Below are 20,433 nucleotides of genomic sequence, written 5' to 3' on the forward strand. Positions count from 1 at the left end.
ATCGATATTTTAAAACCTCAGTAAATAAAACAAAATAATTGGATACCATTACAGGTAAGAGATGAAGTTAATTTGGATGTAATTTGGGTGAACCAGCCCTTCAAAGCTCCCCTTTTCTTGTTCACCTCCTTGGTTTGTTTTGTGCCTGTACTGCCTGGACGCATGCATCACTAAACTATAAAATCCTTATTTTAGCCACATTCATGAAAACAGTAGTGACTCAGCTCTCTTTCTTTATTGAGTCACCTCTCATGTGGCCAAAGTTGACCTAACAAGCCCTGTGGTACTAGTTCTAAAATTGCAGCAACCGCACAAAACACAGGAGTACTTCTGAGCACAGCAGAGACATGATGCAAAACAAATGATGGTGTAAATTGTTTGCTTTTTTTCATTGTAACACAAGTTGGTGTTTTCACTTAAGAATATTCTGCATGCTGGACCCTGATATGGTTAAAGGCGATGGAGATATTGTATGGTAGCTCTTGCATAAGTCTTTTTTCACATTTATTTGCCACCCTGGACGTGTTCAGAGGACCCCTCATATTACACTCAAAATTGTGCATTTTATCATCACTGAAATGACTCAACATCTCAAATACATTCACCATCAGTACATTATTTTGCAAATTCCATACAGAAAAACATTTAACAGAAACATTTTTAAGCAGGTCAAGGATTATTTACAGAATTGATCGAATGATAATCACTCACTGACCTTTGCCTTCTAGAGTATTTGCAATATACGTCAGCAGCTGCAGTAACACTTGCAGAACAACATCTGTCATTGAGAACTGTTGCCCACATCATAAGAATATATTACTCATTTGATTTACTTCTTGATATGCTAACTGCGGTCACATCTCGGACGTAGACAGCTGTGTCGTTGCGCCTGCCGCAGAGTTCTCAGTAACAGTTGAGCCAGCCGTAGTTGAGCAGCACACGCACCACCCTCTTGTATGTCAGGTTGTACTCAGTCTGTCTGGGACCAGATGAGAAATATAGATATCCTGTGGGAGGAGAGATTCACTTTATATCAATCATGCAGTATTAAGTGATTAGTTGGCCACTCAAAGTTCTTCTGGTGAACGTGTCAGCAAACTGTTGGCTGATTAAAGGGACAGTTCACCCCAAAATCAATAAAAAAAATTTCCTCTTCCTTTCCCCGTGCTTTTTATCCATCTGGATTGTTCTGGTGTGAGTTGTCATATTTCTAATGTGTGTCGTAAAGGTGTCTGCCTTCTCTGGAATGTAATGAAACTAGATTGCACTCTCAGCTTTTGGTGCTTCGAAAGTGTCAAAAGTAAATATTTAAAAAAATAGGCTATTTATTTTTGATTTTGGAGTGAAAGGTCTCTTACAGAAACCAACATTATGATTAATTTAGAGTCATGTTTCCTGCCACCTAAATGAATGTATGTTGAATATTCACTCTCCTTTTCGCTCTGCTTTTGGTCTCCACCAACTGTCTTTAGCTGCTAACTGCTCCACTGTGGTCACCAGCTAATTGCTAACTGTGTCTGTCTGCTGTTTGGTGTTAGACATAGGGCGCAGTGAGTTTATTGGAGCTATTTTTTTTTTTTTTTAAAAACAGCGGACAGTTGCTGGAAACTAGGTTAACAGTGGTGGTGTGAGTGAACTAAAACTTTAAAGTTGTGGCCCATAAAACCCAAAATACACTTCCACACTTCATATGGCAGGAATTCTCTGTGGGATTTGTCAATGTGAGACCTTTCACATTACATATTGTCATTCAAGCAATTTTTTAAGTTTGAAGAAATAGTCTACCCAATACTAACCTCTCTTTAATCAATGACTGGTTAAAATTAACAACAGAATATGAAGAAATAACAGTTTTGACATAATGCCAAAGAAGACTATGTATTGCGTTCCTGAGGTGTTTACTTTAGTTAGCATGCTAACCAGCTAACACTGGCCCATCCTGTCTTGTAATACCATTCTGAGCTCCCAGTCAGGACCACTGCTGTTAACTGTTGCTGCCGTTAGCTAGTTAGCTCAGTTAGCCATCCAACTAGCAGTTAACTGGCTAACTGAGTATAATATAATATGTTGTCTGGTATTTGTTTGGAGTATGAATTCAAAAGATGGCCAAATCTTACAAATTGCACCTTCTATCTAAGTTAAGCTAACCAACTCCTGGCTGTAGCTTCATATCTAAGGAGCAGACCCATGTCTGGTAGTCACTATTTTTCTCATCTAATTCTCAGCAAGAAAGCAGGTAAGTGAAGCTGTCAAGCTGTTCTTTTGATAGCTGTAAAAATACTGATTATGGTGATCATTTTCTGTCCTTACAGAAACTACAGGTGAATCTTGACTTGGGTTAAACAAGTAAAGTGAATAATGTCTCTCACCGTAATTCTCAAATGCGGCATCCACTTTGGAGCCTATGCCAGGGAAATCCCAAGTGATGTATCGTGGGTATCCGGTGTCCATTTGGTTTCTGCGGTCATCATAACTGCAAGAGAAATTAATAGAAACTATCACAAAAGCTTTGTATGTGTGTAGTTGTACGCAATAAATATATCACTGATTCATTTTTACATTTTATCTACTAAGAGTATGTGCCTTGTTAAAAAACATAAAGACCTGTTCATGACCAACACTCACCTCCAGTACTGGCTATTCACAAAAATGAGGGTTTTTCCAGTACTTGGCACGTAGACGGCTGCATCTACCTTTCTGACTGAAGAGGGCAGACCGAGGGTCGTGAGAGACTTTGGATAGCCAGGCATTATTGTCTTTGCATAAGCTCTTATGCCCCAGTATTGATTACCTGCAGAGAATCAGTTGGTTGGAGAATATCACCTGTTTCACAGTATTTATTGAATTGAGTTTTCAACATCCATAACCAAAGCATTTGAAACTTACCTTCAAACAGATGGACCAAATTTTTGCTTGGGACTTCATAGGCAGCATCGACATAGTCAATTCGTGACCATTTCGTGTTCACTTTAATCAAACGGAGTCCTTGAGATGAACTCTTCCTCCAGTAGTATCTAGTAACGATTTGAAATGAAAATGTCACAAGATTATTACATATTACAATATTTACATGTCACACGTGAACAAGATGATTATCAACTGTACCCGTTTTTGAAGAAGTACAGGTCTCCCCTGATGGAGGTGGCAGCGTCAAACACCAGACTGCGGCTGCACTGCTCATCTTTGGGGTTGGGACCTATGTTTGGATCCTCTGTTGGGTCCTCTGGCTCTGGTTCTGGTTCAGGCTCTGGTTGAGGAGGTGGTTTAGGTTTTGGCGTGGGCACTGCTTGGCGGCTGCCTGAAAGATTGATTAGCAAGAAAGATTGTCACCATAAATAACTACAAGATGCACTTTGGTTAATGCTTGGGCCTTAAACTCATGTTTAAATCAGTCTGACTGTCAGGGATATGAACCACATTAATATAAACTGGATCCAGTTTAATTGTCGTGGTCGAATGGAAGATTCTGTCATGAGCCAAATATGAAGTAAAAAAATTCAGCTTGGCTTTCGCTTGCATATTTGGACTGATTGTTTTAGCAGAAGAATGCCTCACCATAATTTAATAATCCAACATTAATGTGAATCATTACATGGAGTGTGCTGTCCTTGCTCACCATAAAGGGCTTGAACCCCACGCCTGTCATCGTCTGGCAGCCTGTATCCATTTGTGTTGACGTATTGGTAAGTGGGGAACATTAGTGCTCGTCTGTCCCTGGAGTGATCCAGGCCCAGAGCGTGGCCAAACTCGTGGGCCGCCACCAGCAGGAGATTCACACCTCAACACAACAATTACATGAATCTAGTCAGACATATAAATATATACTTTATCTGCAGTACATTTGTTCTTTAACAGAGAAAAAACTTATTATGGAACTATGGATCAGATTCAGTTTTTTCTAAAGAAGAAAAGTAAATTATCTCAACAAAAGATTCTAGGATGTTTATTTAGCTTACTTCGAAAGAGTCAAGGCTGTTCCTTGAGTGAAGACAGTTGCCTTGAAATAGTTTTAGTGATAGAAGTTTTGTTTTTTTTCCAGCTGTGGGCTTTATTTTTTCCTCATGCACTGAACAACTAAACTGCTATAAAGGGATCTGTACAGATGATGTTGCTTTTCCCCAGTGGACGGAGCAGAGTATATTTACCTCTTCGGGTAAGAGTCCAGGTTTCGTCATCATCAAAGTGCGTGTCCCCTCCCTGATTCCGACCAGGAGAGTTAGCATGAGCCAAAACACCACCCGCCCCATCAAAAGGGTAAAAGTCCCCGTGATCTACAATGGGACAAAGAAGATAATGTAATCTATAGTCTTCAGAGTCTATAATTGTATGCAAGGATAACAAGGATTCCTGTAAAGATCAGCTGGGGACACTGACAAGAACAAAGGAAGAAGGCAAAGGTTATTTTTATCAAGGCTGTGTTTAAAAAGCTCTCGTCTAATCCAGACTCACATCCACCCTTGAAGAGGATCATGATGTCCGCAGTGCCACTGTTGATCTGTTTAAAATCCAGTGGGATGACATCGCTGTAGAGCTGGAAGGCCTGAGCAATGGTTGCGTCCACCTGACTCCTGCTCAGATCTGGAGTGTACTGAGTGATCCTGTTCGAATCATATTACACGTCATCATGACTATCACATTTCTGTTTATACTGTAAAAATGAAATCATGTGACTGAAGCATTGCATGTAACTTCCAGTTACCTGTATGTGATTAGCCTTTTTCTCCATCTGGGCTTCCCGGAGAAGTGTCCGTATCGGCTGATGTCTGACACACCACAGCGAGGTGCCTTCATCACCTCAACAGTCTCGTTATTCAAGACACCAGTCACCTAAGTGAGGTTTGAAAAGTGTTAACATTTTGCTGTATGTTATCTCGTATGAATCCTTTTCGTTGATTACAAGAGGGCAAACATAAGTAAAATCTTTCATTCATTGTGAATACCTCCAGGCCAAAGAAAGCCTGCATGGCCTGTAGGTCCTCAGTGAAGTTTGAGATAGTGAGGCTTCTAGCTGAGGAGTTTGTCATCCCAACGTCCGAGTAGAAGCCAGAAAGGTATGCCTGATATCAGCACAAGAGAGATGATGTTATTGCATATGATTCATGTTTCATCAAATCTATGACAGAGCTTAATTCCAAGAATTTCAAGACTCATTTTGCAGACTTTGACATATTTAGTTATCAGAGTGGTTTAACCACAACATGTTATCACCTAGTTAATCCAGACAGTTTTTCATTGCCAATCTTTCTGCAGACTATTTGCTGCCTTACCTGAGCCAGGTCTTCATCCTCTGGTGAAACCGTTGGAGCGGTGGTAGGTGCTGCACGACACACGGCTAAACAACCCAGCAGCACCAAAATCCCAAAATCAGCTGGAGACATCTTGTTAAAATGTTGTCTTCTTCCCATCCGCTCTCCTCTTATAAACACGGCTTTGACAGCCTGATGAAAGTTGAGTAAGAGAAGCAGCGTCCTCTTGCACATTCAGCGAAAATGTACAGACAAGCACCTTTACCAGAGGGGGAAGGGGACTAAATAGTTTTCAGTGTTCTCTTGTACTTTTTGATAACAGTTGACCACAGTCCAGTTTGGTGGGTAAACATGAGCATGGGGTGCAGTTAACCACGTCACATGATTTCTAGGCACTGAAGTCCACTGCAACTACCTCTCACTGCCATTTGAGGACGCCAAAGTTGCCAAAACTTTCTAACAACTTTCTTGCTCGGATTTCAATGACACAGGGGCGCTTCAGTTCATGTAACTGACTGAGTGGTCAGAAAAAATCAAGTGTACAAGTGTACTTATTGTGAATACAAGTCGGGGGCAATTTAAGTATTCTTTTCCTTTCATGCTTCTTAATACAAGTACTTCCTTACATCTCAGAAATATTGTATGTTTTACTCGACTGCATTTATTCGGTAACTGTATTGGTTATTTGGAGATTAAGACCTTCAGAACCCAGCATGAGCATCTAAAATTCAATGCATTGTTATACAGTATAACCCCAAATACAAAAACATCGAGGCGCTGTGTGAAATGCGAATAAAAACTCAATGTGATGATTTGCAAATCATTTCCAGCAGACCTTTAATTGAATGCAGGACAAAGATGATATGTTCAGTGTTCAAACTGATAAATGTGTTGTGTTCTGTAAATATACACTCGTGAATTTGATGCCTGCAACATGCCAAGTGAGAAAAAACACAGCATCTCAACTTTTCTTCAATCAGGTTGGGATATGAACAACCTCACAATATATGAATTAGAATAAGCCCCGCTGAAACCAACTACAACAATGAATACATGCTTCAAAATGAATGCGCCTTTAATAATAATCTACTTGTGTAACATATATGACGGGGGCCATTTGCCTGCATACTGAGTATGTTTACTTTTTATAAAAAAAAACTACTTTTACTCAAGTTATGAAGTAAGTATGTTTAAACTGGTGTATTGTTGCTTTTATTGACTCTAAGTATGGAATATGAATATGTGCACCTCTGCCTTGAAAGGGCAAAGATGAAACAACTGTGTTGTACAAAAGCATTTTCAGATTTATCAACCAAAATGACATTTCAATTTATTAAGACACATCCTGTGTTTACTTATTCAGGCTCACAACATGGTCAAAGTTATGTTAACTGTGACATCCTACACAGTACATTTGGGATATAAACAAGCTAAATTAAATGTACATTTTGAATGTACAGCTTAATACAAATTATATTAAAAGAAATGATACACAGTGCACTTGATATTCACATTATAAGACCTCTGTACTTGTATATCCTTGCACATAAGGGCTATTGTGCTCAGCAGGGAATAATAGATGACATATACATACAGGTATACACATTTAGTTAATTCAAATTCATAATGTCACATGGTTATTATCTCAGTCTAACAATATGACCTTTCTTTTCTCCTTATTTCTCATTATGGAGTTCTATATAATGAATGTATTCCCAGTGCCTCGCCCACCACTGTATCCACTGTATCAGCATCCTAGCCAGGAATTTGCTGAGATCACGTTCACCACCCGGTTTCGTCTGAAGTCGTACTGGTAGGATTTTGCCCCACTGAAGAGGAAGATGCTACCTGTCAACAGAACATCATACAAAAAATGTGTCATGTCCTCATGTTGTTTCAAAGCAGATCTGATGAAATGTGCACATGAAAGTCTAGCTGTAAACATAGGGGTTATACTTGGGTAACACATTGTTCTAAAAATGGGCCGAATGGTGTTTTCAGTATAAAAGTGTGTCCAGTGCGGTAAACCCCACCCGTCTGCCACCTAAACACGGTAAAAAGAAGAAATTACAACTTCTATTTCAGCTGTTTTCTATTTGTGTCCAGCTCCTTAGGTCCACATTATACAAAGTTCATGACCATAAACTGTTACAGGTTTCCCTCTTTACCATGTAACTTGAAGGCGGCGTCAACCCTTTTCGGGACTCCGGGCCAGTCTGCCTGAATGAGTCTGGGGAAGCCTGGGTCCATCCTTCTGCTGCGCTCATCATACCTGAGAGTGGATCGTTCAAATAAACTAGTTTTCAGTGTGGAAATGTCAGTAAAGAGAACACTGTTGTTTAATGTTGTTCATCCAGTTAAATCCTTTAAAAAGATTTTTCCAGATCAGACTTAATTTGCTCTTTGGGTGCAGGGACAGTACATGCTGATTTACCTTAAACGGACAGTATATATACATAATAATGGATTTATTAACAAATTAAGTTTTCCATTGTATTTTCTTTCATGTAAAAATATATGATCAACACAAAAAATCATTTTAAAGGGACAGTTCACCCTCAAATCAAAAATACTTATATCTGCTCTTACCTGTAAAGTTGTTTTACATCTAGATTTTTTCTGTGTGAGTTGCCGAGTTTCGGAGATATCGACAATAGAGACATCTTCCATATCGCGAATATACTGGAACTACATCTTGTGCTGGGCAGTTTAGAGATCATTGTCTATCTACCAAACTACCATAAACACATCACCGCACAGAGGAAAACATGCATCAGCTCATGGACGAGAGGCTCGTGTTTATGACAGTGCGGGATGTCCTCCTCAGATGAGATGTACTGTAAGAGTGCTTGGTAAGCTTAGCTAGCCTTGTCCATGAGTAGATGCAGTTTCTGTCTGTGTGGTGATACGGTTGACGGGTGCAGTTTGGCAGAAAGAAATGAGTTCCTACAGGAAACTGCTCACACGTGGTCTGTGCAACTGCATCTGCTCATCGACGAGAGGCTAACTGAGCAAGCTAATGTTACAGCTCATCCGAGGACACCGTTAACATTTACATCTGTCGCACACAATCATTAGCCTCATGTCCATGAGTGGTGATATGGTATACTTTGCTAGAGACAAAATAGTCTCTACATAAAACTGCTCACAACAAGGTCTAGTTCCATTATATTTGAGAGAAGGTAGACATCCCTACGGCCGATGTCTCCAAGACTCGGCTACTCACACCAAAACATTTTAGGCACGAGGCATAATATGTATCTTTCATTTTGGGGTGAACTGTTCCTTTAAATGTGAAACAAGTTGGCACCGAAAGAAGTTACCTGTAATAAAGCTCTCCTATGAAGAAGACTGTTTTCCCATATTCACTGACATGCACAGCAGCGTCAACCTGCTTGACTCTGGAGGAGAAGCCGTACTGGAGCCAGTATGACTTTTCATCTTAAGCTGTTGAACCACCCAGTACTTATGACCTGGAAAAACACAGCCGTGTCACTACATTTTTGGACACTATGAAAAACAGAAACATACCACAAGCGCTGCCAAACTCAACGAGCCTCTTGCATGAACTGCAACACTTAAGTTGCACAAGGCTGTAATTTGGGTGCGACATTGTGTTCCCCGGCTGGAAATCGAGCCATGTCATGCTGACAAGACCTAAGTGATGCTTTGCAGACTGCCCATTACTCTACCAGTGAATATGTACGCCACGCCTTTGGCAGGGATGTCATAAGCGGCATCAACATGAGAACTGATGCTCGGTAAATATGTGCTGCTGAGGCTCTCTCTCAGGCGATTCCAGTACGTTGTCTGTGTTGTTCTCATCCACATGTGCCTATAGGTTGACAAAGTAAGCAGACTCAGTCGCAGCTCAAACATACTGAAGGTCTCTTGCGGTCATTTAAAACACGTCGTACCTGTCTTTAAAGAAAACAATCTCATTTCTGATCATGACTGCTGCATCGAAGGAAAAGTTGGGGTCACACTTTTTGGGGGCTGGTTGTGTTTCCGCTTTCCCTGTTGGTTTTCCTAGGAAACATTGAAACATGCATTTAATATAACATTGCACATAATGGTGCACTATTCTTCAGTCATTTTATATCCAATTTTTAAGTCCCTCACCGTACAGTGTTTGGATCCCGAGCACATCATCTTTGGATAGAGAGTGCTGAATACTGCTGCGATGCCTGTAATTAGGGTACATGATGGCGGAGGGGTCCTTTGAGTGAGTCAAACCCAGCGAGTGGCCAAGCTCATGAGCCGCAACAGCGAACAGACTGTAACCTGAAATGCAGGAACAGAAAATGTCCTGTTAGACCATTTGACAGGTAAATTGACTGAAACTTCCAGAAATGTTGCACTTTTGGCCACACCCCTCTGATGATGTCATAGGAGTGTTTTCAATTAGTTGACATGAGACACCTGGGGCAAGTTCAATCTGAAAATGGTGTGGATTGTTTTGCTGTGGTTTCTAGTTTGAGCAACATGTTTCCTGTGGTGTGCAACAGGTTAACACACATTTGAAGCAGCAGCAACATGCATTTAAACCCCGCCACAAAAGGCAGAGTGTACAAAGGACAACAGGATTTTCAGCGCATTTCTGTTTCTTCCTAAATATATATATAAATATTCATACTATAACACATTTTGCACCTGTGACACTGATTGGGGTGTAGTTTAAAGGGGTTTAGAGGAGACCTATTATGCTTTTTCAATTTGACTTTGTGACATCACACGACGTCACAGAGTCACACATTTGCATGATTTATGCCTTGCGGCTAGTTTGGCTGGAAATAATTGATTTAGCACAGCTGATATGTTGTTGTTGTTAGTGTTGCTGGGCCAGGCATGTGTGAGCTGACCAATCAGAGGAGACTGGGTATACAGGAGGGGGAGCCTTAAAGAGACAGGAGCTAAAACAGAGCGTTTCTGACAGAGGGGGAATATAGTGCTGCAGCACTGGACAGTACGAGAAAACTGATGTGTTTTTTCCATCATTAAAGCATGTAACAACTTTTAACAAGTTAAAGTCCTGCAGACATATGCACATAAAAGTACATGTAGTGAAAGCAATATGTACTTAAGCTCCCATGAGACTTGTGTTATTATATGTCATATCATGTATAATTATTATGTATCCAGCATTATGTAAGTAGCATTTTATTGCTGTAGTTGTGTGGAGAGAGCTTACTTTAACTACATTATATACTGTTAAGTAGGTTAATGTTACAACAATGCATCAAATGTTATGTTGTGTAAATGGATATGAAGTTGATCTTTCTATATATCATGTTAAATGTCAACAAAGTAACTATAAGGTAGCTGTATAAAGTACATGGAAAAACTGAAAAAAAAGTATCTTATAACTGTACTAAAATACAGTGCTTCAGTAAATTTACTTTACATTGAAAATATTGACTAACTTCAACAAGCAGTTTAAATAAAATGACTGGACTGTTTTAAAAGCTGCACAATCTTTCTGATTCTTAGCAAAGCTTGCTGACTAAATATTGTTCCTGCTCACTGAATTGTAAACATGTTTGGAGTGACAAACCTTGCCTCCCCGCTGTCCATGTTTCATCCTCATCAAAGTGCACGTCTCCTCCCAAGCCCTCTCCTGGCTGAAAGGCATGAGCCAGCACACCCCGGGGTCCATCAAAGGGAAAGAAATCTCCATGGGCTGCAGAAGAAAAGACACTTCTTCACACTACGATTGAGACAGGATTTACAAAGAATCTATTTTACACTAATTACTAATCAGGAATTCTCTGTTGAGAGTATCTTAACCATCATATTAATTGTTCAGAAGTGGTTTTCATATTTACTTCTGCGAGCGAAGGAGAAGACTATATCAGCTTTGCCATGGTTGACTTTGATGAACCTCAGCGGTGCTGCGTCACTCCACAGCTTCAGGGCTGAACGAAGTGACTTTTCCACATCCTCTCTCTTCATGTCTGGGGTGTATTTGGCAATCCTGCCCGCATGGACACAAACCCAACATAGTGTGAGCAACGAGCTCCACGGCAGCAGCAACAGTAACATTTAAAATGAAATCTAAAAATAAAATAAATAATCAACATGTTTTTGTTTATATTTATCGTTTTACAATATGACAACAAGCTTTTTTCTGAGATACCATGAAACATCTCACATGTATGTGATGGTGGGGTTCTTCCATTTAGGATTTCCGGGGTAAAAGCTGAAGTTTTCCACATCTGGAACACCACACCTGGGCTCCCTCATCACATCCAGGGTGTGAAGGTCCAGACGACCCGTCTCTCTCAGACCAAAGAAGTTCTGCATCTCTCTGATCTTCTCCTCCACGGCTGACGTGGACCTGATACTTCTTCCTGACACTCTGCCTCTGGGGTTCAGGTTGTAAAACCTCCTGAGGTAGCCCTGTTGTTGAGAGGATACTCAGGTCGAGAGGCTCGGGTCTAGACAAGATGTCGAAAATGCATCTGCAAATAGTGTTTTCTGTTGTTTTTTTTTCTCTAACAGTATTGGAATATGATGATGTGAGGTTAAAGCTAGTGTTTTTTTCTTCCAGATGCGCTTTATATTAGTTATACAAATCCTTTCCCCCTGAATTACCACAACTAAATTGTGTTGCCACCAGGGCAGATTTCTCTCTTTCAGTTCAATTCATGAAGGAGACAGTTGAAGAGTCAGGATTATCCCTCATTGATCCGACTTATTAAATGTACAGTCTATCAACAGTGAAGAGGGAGACAGATTAGAAAAGGATTTTAAGATAATTGAGCAGTGGATTAATGAAAGGAGCTGTAATTAAGAGCTAGAGGGATGCTCACATATTTAGTTTTTATGTCATGCCAGTAATGTTGAGGTTAAAAAATGTATTAGCACCAATTCTGGTTGCTTTGCATATAGAGCTGCAGCAATCAGTCGATACATTACATTTTCAAGCAAAAATGTCAAACATTTGCTGGTTCCAGCTTTTTAAATGTGAAGATTTGCCGCTTTTTTGTTTTTCTTTGGACAAAAGAAGCAATTAAAAGACATTACTATGGGTTGTAGACAACTATAATGAGCATTTTCCACATTTTTTTCACATTTTATGATTGAAGGATCAGTTGATTCATTTCTAAAAATTATCTGCAGATTATTTGATAATGAAAATAATTGTTACTTGCAGCCCCGGTTGCATATTATCCTTATCATGTTATACTTAAAGAATCTGCATTTTTTGTGGGAAACAATTGATCTATGCATAAATTGTTATTTGTGATATAGGTTAGAAACCGCCTGCATTATGTTGTAGATACCACTTTGTAACTGATTCCATTAAAATCAAATACCCAATATTATTCCTTTTTAACTGAAAGGATACTACACACTTAGTTTACAGTCTGGAATAGGTAAACTTATTGAACTGGACAATAAAAGAGACATTCATTATCATGTAATTAAATATGTTTTAGCACAACATTTCTGTGTATCATATAATTTCCTATTTCGGTATAAAGACAGTCGTCCACCCACAAACCTCAGCCAGCTCCACATCCTCAGGCCTCAGCCACTGCTCCTGATCAATGGGTAGAGTCCACACAATTTCCGCTAACATCAGAGAGCCCAGAACAGGTATCCACAGCCAGAACAACTCCATGTTTAAATGCACATTTCCACCAGGCTTCACATTTTTTATATGGGAGGATTCCCATGGATGTTGGGCAATCACATGCCACAAAAGCGCACGATCCTGGTAGTTACAGTCAGGTCTACCTGCCCCAATTTTCTGGAGGTTTTGTGGTTCAAACCTCCCAATGAAATGTCTACATACTATGTCTACATACTTTCTGTCTGTAATGGTGAAATATGTGTTTGTGCGCTGTGTTTTGTTGTATAGAAACCAGAAGCCAAATGTGTTGTTGTGTAAATTCTGCAGATTCTACTCAGTCAAGTCAGAACCTGCAGCCATTAAACTCATCACATCTGTATATCAATCTCCACCACAGGGATGTGCAGATCTATTTAAAAAAAGGATTCAAACTAAACAAACCATTAAGTGCTTGGAGCATTTTTCTGTGGCGTACAGAAAAACCACACTGATCATTAGGTTTAAGTTCTTTATTCTGACAAAATAAGATAAATAAAACTCCACTGAGACGTGAAGGTGTACAGTGTTTATTTTTTCTTCTTCTCGTGGTTTAATTTAATCAAGGTTTCCAGGTAATTTCCTTGTTGCATGTTGGGAGATTTACAGTATTTCAACATCCCAGCCAAGAATTTGCTTTCTCAACCCCGACGACGTGTTTCTGGGTGTAGTCGAATTTGAAGACTTGTGATCCGACAAAGAAGTGGATGAAACCTGAGTGAGAAAAAAGAGCAAACACAGTGGTTCAGAGTAGTCGAGTAGTCCCCTATGTTTATGTTTTTGATGATGATGATGATGATGATGATGAGCATCTATCTGAACTTAAATAACCATGCAATGAAATGTGTATCACATGAGAGGCTGGTGGTGGGTAAATTATATGGTTTGAATCATTGAGGGGAACCACATGCTCTGCAAAAACTTTGCTCAGCTGATGTTGCATGTAAATTAACATTCCTGTGCTACTAATAACAATACAACTCGTGAAAGCTCCCTTAAGCTACAGACAGAAGTATACTGCCTGCTATAGACAAGATTACTGCACTTTCCACATCACTTAGTTTGCCTACTGTTTACATGTACAGTGTGTTATGTGGTTTGCTGTGGAACATTTTTAGACTTGAGTGAGATTTAAAGGGGCACTATGTAGTTTTGGAGAAGAAATTCATACTCAGAATTTTAATATTTACCATATTACTGAGGTAATAATACAAACTCAGAAATATTTTTTTTCCCATAACTGAATAAACATGCTCTTCTCTGAGGAAAATAAGGTCACCAGAACACTGTTTGAAGCTAGTAAGGTGGCAGGGTCCGCCAAATATAAACAAAGTAAAACAATATGAAATTGTGTTGTCCTTGTCAGTTTGTTTATTCAGTTTATTCAGTCATGACACAAAGAGAGTTTGTGTTTTAGTTTGTTTAGGCATAAAAAGAATCTGTTAATGAAGATGTTTCTCTTCTGATTAACATTTCTTCCCCCAAACTACACGGTGCTCCTTTAAGTAAACAAAAATCAGTGCAATCATTCATTACAGCGGGTAATAATAATCACTCTGGCTCACCGTCTTTATACAAAGCTGCACTTATTGTGGTGTTGACTCCGGGAAAGTCCTCGCTGATGTACTTTGGGTAACCGAAATCCATAACCCTTCGATTTTCATTGTAACTGGGAAAAAAAATCACATAAACTATGTTTTTCAGAAGTCATGACTCACGATCAACAAAACACATTTGTTCGTGGTTGCTACTGGTCCGGTCACGTCATCAGACCTCAGAGTCCACACTGAGCCCTTTGCTCTGTGTGTGAGGTCCAAATGACCGATGAAATCTTTTAGCCTGATCTGAGTCAACTCTTTTAACGTGCAAGTCCCTCTCAACCAGTGCTTTGTGATTTGTCTCGGTTATGCCACTACACGTTCATTTAATTTAACACAATAACAAAAAAGTAGTTCATTTAGACTAAAAACAGTACCATATAATTGTGTTTAATTTAATATGTAGTGCACATACACAGAAATCTTTTATGTTCAATAATGCATGAAAATGGACTCTCCAATTTCCTGCCCTCAAAAAGGGAAAATATATATATTTATTTTCTACAGTGCAAAACATGAGCATTCTGGCACTTGAGACTGTTTGCTAAAATAACCTCTAACAATTGAAAAGAAGAAGAAACTAGTGCAATCCAATTTGACAACAAGTCTATAAAGGACTAGCTTGTCTTAACTGATGTATAAGAGCAGTGGGGATATTGTTTAACTGATTGGACTCATGCTGCCTTACCTCCAGTAAATATCATGCATAAAGAAGAGGGTGCGTCCTGTTTTCACTACGTGCACTGCTGCATCAACGTCCTGGACCCAGGCTGGAAACCCAAAGTGACTGAGTGCTCGTGGCTTTCCCTTCACAAGAGAGCCTTTCACGGTCCAGAACATGGATTCTGTCGACACACAGGAAGAGAAAAATCAATGGGTTTGTTTTTTATGTGAAATAAAGGTAAAATTGCTTAATTGTTGACTAACAGCTATATTACTGGTCAGTGGCCTTGCGCTTCTTAAGTATGAGGGTGCAGTCACACATGCAGCATCATCTCTAGACATGCCCCAGTGGTGTAGTAATATGAAGAGTGAGAGTGAGATCAGTACTAGTCAGGAGGTGGTTGGGATTGGGTGGATCACTCACAGGACTTTCACCAGGAGAGCCCCAGTACCCTGTGTGACCAAGTGTCAATGTAAGGACAGTAAGGACATTTATGTAAATTATTACATATATGTTAAATGTATGTCGGCAAGCTTTACTTTGAAAGTCTAACCACACATTGCATATAAATGCTAACTTCAAACGCTGACACTAGAGGGGTAGGTAGAGCATCACAGTTCAAAGCTTGAGGCCACTGACCAAGCTGCCGTATTTGACAAGTTGCCGTGGCATCAAGAGATGCGGTGGCATCAAGGAAACCTATGCTGCAGTGCACTTGCAACACTGAATTACTGAAGACATTTACCGTGAATGAGATAAGCGGTGGATCTGCGAGGCACCCAGAAGGCCGCATCAATGCTGGTTTCAATCTTGGGCATAAAGTTGGTGATGGGACCTTCTTTGATGCTGTATTGCTCATTATGTTTAATCCAGAGATATCTGGTGAGCAAGAAAAAAACGGGAAAGTCAGAATATTAAATACCAATTACTGTTGGATGCAACTGATAATATAATCAAGATCTCTTAAAGGTACAGTGTGTAGGATTTAGTTGCATCTAGCTGTTAGGTTACAGATTGCAAGCAGGTGAACACCCCTCACCTCAGCCTTCCACTCTGGTTGCCGCTAAAAATGCAAATGTATTGCCATTGAAAGCATGTTTTGCCCATTATAGGCTACTGTAGAAACATGGCGGACTCCGTAGAAGAGGACCCGCTGCCTCGACAGATATAAAAGGACAACATTCTTCATTTCAGCACTAATGAAAACATAGATGTGAGTATTATATTTAATTTCTGCCCTAATCCCCATCACTGGACCTTTAATGCAATCTGGAAGAGGCTGTATTATTCATGAAATTTAGATATGATTATGAAATAACGTATCCAAACCGTATGAATTTATCAATACTATTACATACCAAAAACTAGATAATATTCCGTTTTTCTTGAATGGTAAAAACTAAAACACTTTTACGTGGCAAACCATCAACTCCTACAATCAATCAACTGTATAAGACACAATTATTCAGTGATACAATAAGCTGTTGTCTGACTTTTTGCTTGTTCTGAAGTTAAAATATATCTTTTCATTTATAAAAGTTCTGAATTAAAGGAGCAGATTCAGTCTTATCTACTCCGAAAAGTAGGATGAAGTTTCATAGTCGAGCTAGTACACCAACTTCGGATGGGCTAACACTTTTAGTTTAGCAGCTACAGTGAAGATTTCGGCTTTGGAAAAGTGTAACTAACAAGTATAATAAGTATAATAAGTCGTTTTATGTTTTTTCTTCCGATTGTTTGTTTACATTTAAAAATTTCAAAAGTCCCTATCAGCTTCAGTTGTTTAAGAGAATGATGTTGTGCTGTGAAGCTCCAGAAATGTTTCATGGACTACGAATCTTCACCTGACTTTCCATCCAACTGTTTATTAAAAGGAAGGAAAAAATGATAAACAATGATAAATATTCATACCTATCTCTGAAAAAGAAGGTTGCATCCCCAAGAGTGGAGATGGCGTCAAAAGTCAGGTCTGCATCACATTTGTTCTGCATGAGTCGAGGGAACAGCGATCCTGACACCCAGGGGTTATACTGAGTGCCGTACCTCGAACCTCTGACTGGACCTGACACACAACAGCACACACCAAAGGATCAGGTTCCACGTACAGTAAGCAAAAAAGTGTATTGTACTTCAAGTATTAATCGTTTTAGGTAGATATAAATTTACTGTAAAGTGCGTTGATATTTGCTACATCTTCTCTTGATAATATGTTGGCTGGACGGGAGGATTTGTAGGTCGGATACATCAGTGACTCTGGGTTTGTGGAGTGCTTCAGGCCCAAAGCATGGCCGAATTCATGTGCAGCGACAACAAACAGATTAAAACCTGCAACAGGAGAGAGAGAACGTATCCACATAAGTGATAGTCTTTTATGTGTATCTATTGACTTCATTCCTCCTTCAATTCAGCACCTGTTTCTCCTGCTGTCCAGTGCTCATCGTCGTCAAAGTGCGTGTCCCCTCCAACGCCCAAACCTGGACCGAAAGCATGAGCCAGCGTGCCTCTGGGTCCATCGAATGGATACAAGTCTCCATGTTCTTCATGATATAATCCCGGCAAAACATGAAAGAGAAACCTCAGAGAGAACAATTTTGTTTCACGCCAGAAGAAAATTACAGGCCTCTGTTCACCTCACCTAAATGAGTCTGACGAGTTCAGCAGCCAGTGTGCGATGACACTGCCTTGTTTAGCAGTTAAATGACTACTGAAGCAATGGTGTGGTGTTTTACATTATACACCCTATATCAGTGAAAAGTGTTTTCACTCTGTGAGCATGACATACGCTGTTCAGTCCACATCTAAATATCATCCATCCCTGTCTTGCGTGAAACAAAAAGACAAACTCACGATTGGTCACAAACTCCAGCATGATGTCAGCACTGCGGGTGTGTGACCTGACAAATGTCAGACCGCTGGCTCGGGCCCAAACGCTGAAAGCTGAGTCAACCAGAGAGTCCACAGTGAAGCGGGGTAAATCTCTGGTGTACCTGCCAATGCTGCAACAGCAGTGAATGCATGTCATGTTGTTGATTAAAGATCAAGACATAGGATGCCCTCAATGTAAATATACATCTCATCATCATTGATACTGATACTTTTGAGAAAAAAGTAGATAACCATAGTCCAACAATGCCAAAACATGTACTAGATGGTTAAACAGCCTTTTGGAAATGCTCTCTACATTGTAAAAACAATGGCAGTAGCTGCCTTTCATATTTTATCTTTAATTATACATTCGTTCCACATCTAACCCAGCAGGCATGCCTCGAGCAGAACTCACAATGAACTGCAAAAGGACATTTCAGGCGGTGTTACATAAGTTAAGGCATGTATGGTGAACTTGGCACTTTCACAAGCCCACAATAACTCCCAGAGGCAGGAATCCCAAACCCAAATACTCTGTTAACCATAATGATTTGTGACAGTTGCTATTCCGTCTTTCTGCCAAAGGTTTTATTGCCCGCTGGCTCAAAATGTTTCCCACGTACTGGCGGAGTTTGCAGTTTAGGGACAACCAGACTGGTCTATTTTTTGCAAGCTCAGTCTCGGTCAGACATGCCTATATCTGTCCTATACAGACTGTAATTCTACTCCATTAAAAAGTACATTGATCATTAAACACCATTAAAGACCGCATAAATACCTGTAGGTTATGACATTCTTGTTCCATCGTGTCCCCTGGATGTCGCTGAGCTCCTCCACATCTGGGACGCCACACCGAGGGGTACTCATCACCTCCAGGGTGTCTGAGTCCAGAGCACCTGTCGCGTTGAGCCCAAAGAATATCTGCATGTCCTTCACCTTGGAGGTGAAGGTGGGCGAGCTCCGCTTCATGCGCCCCATGGGCTCTTTTTGCAGGTTGTAGTATTGTTGAAGGTATTCCTATGAGTAGATTCGAAAGCAGCATCAGACCTTGTTGCACTGCAGAGCCAGGTAAATGAACTGGTCCTGCACCATTCCATCAATGTCAAGGACGGTCTGCTTTTTTGCGGCATGCATGATAGTAGTGTCCATCTTATTTTGTAGTATCCATCCAATTGCACATTATTTCTAATCATGACCTCCACATAAACATACTGATCTACACCAACAGATGATCAGATTTACAGCATCACACCTTCTCTCATTGCAGCTAAAATCCTTCACAATCAACTGGATAAAAACAGTCCAAGCATTCAGTCCCCATGCAGATTGTCTTTCCAAACAATTCCTTCTAAAATAAAACAAGAACACGTCCACGAAAGGACATGACGATGCTGAAAGAATCTGCTAAAGCATGCGATATAACAGCCACTCGGACTCCGAGGGCAGTGCAGTGACTTACCTCCGCCCCCCACCCACACAAAAACAAAAGAAATAAAAAACATAATGGCAAATTCTCAACACAGGCGAGACCGGATCGTTGCAATAACCCTCAATAAAAAACACTTCTAAATTGTCACATTTCTGGCATTGTACAGAAGATAAAAAGTCACATGCAGTCCATTCTCTAACATTTGCAATGCAGCTCATGCAATTATGCACTTACAGTGGCCAGCTTCAAGTCAACCTGTGGTTCTGTGGAAGGAGAGATCTCTCCCTCCGGCACAAATGTGGGCGCCGTAAAACACGGACCGGGCATAAGCAAGATCAAGACGCAGCAGGAGAGCAGCATGACATGCATTTCACAGACTTAACACTACATGAACTGTAATGGCCCAGTTTAAAAACACCTGGAGATGGAAGTTCTGGTTAATGAGAAAGCCTTTTAAATGGTTATTGTGACTCATACCGCTTGCAAATCCAAAGGGAAGCCTCAGACAGTACTATGGAATTAGGGAGGGGTTTGGAGAGAGCCAAGGACAGCAAAAGAGAAAAGATAGAAATGACATTTCAACATTTTTTTGTCACGTGACTCGTTTGCTCCAATGACGATTTAAATGGATGCAGTGTGTGGTTTCAATTTCAACACTTTATTGAAAATCAATGCAAATTTAGGGCTGGAACTGATTGTTTCAATAAGGATAAGAGTGACGTGAATTAGACAAAGATGCAAAATTTACACTGGGAGTTCAGGAGTGCAATGTGTTGACTCAGATAATCCCAAACAAGTGGTGAAACTGAAATATGAGGCAACAAGTAGCATAGAAAAAGATTATTTCTGCAAGATGTGCTCATTACTGCAACTATAAGTTTATTTGGCTTAAACATGTTGATTAAAAACCTCTGATATTGAGTCAATGACTCCCTCAGCAGAGCTCCAGTGAAGGAACCTCAAGACTGATGCAACACAGTGAGCTGGGTGGCACTGCTCAGTCCCACGCATTCTGC

At 40.2% G+C, this 20,433-nt stretch overlaps 1 protein-coding gene across 1 annotated transcript; it reads right to left on the minus strand.

Moving 5' to 3' along the window:
• Positions 1 to 903: 903 nt before the first annotated feature.
• LOC311256199 (uncharacterized protein) lies at positions 904 to 19,122 on the minus strand (the record flags this gene model as incomplete). The annotated part of the gene is given in 32 exon segments (XM_084351048.1): positions 904 to 1,007; positions 2,370 to 2,473; positions 2,626 to 2,791; positions 2,887 to 3,014; positions 3,106 to 3,298; positions 3,617 to 3,778; positions 4,146 to 4,271; positions 4,450 to 4,598; positions 4,700 to 4,827; positions 4,941 to 5,057; positions 5,268 to 5,471; positions 7,027 to 7,094; positions 7,415 to 7,518; positions 8,570 to 8,664; positions 8,670 to 8,719; positions 8,939 to 9,081; positions 9,164 to 9,275; positions 9,369 to 9,530; positions 10,801 to 10,926; positions 11,072 to 11,220; positions 11,398 to 11,645; positions 12,754 to 12,824; positions 13,480 to 13,575; positions 14,427 to 14,530; positions 15,148 to 15,304; positions 15,869 to 16,002; positions 17,035 to 17,185; positions 17,290 to 17,448; positions 17,535 to 17,660; positions 17,971 to 18,119; positions 18,767 to 19,005; positions 19,036 to 19,122. Coding segments are annotated over 32 exon segments (4,311 nt in total).
• Positions 19,123 to 20,433: the final 1,311 nt, after the last annotated feature.

Source organism: Pagrus pagrus, assembly GCF_965226575.1.
Source record: "Pagrus pagrus genome assembly, chromosome: 4".
In the NCBI taxonomy this organism is placed as follows: domain Eukaryota; kingdom Metazoa; phylum Chordata; class Actinopteri; order Spariformes; family Sparidae; genus Pagrus; species Pagrus pagrus.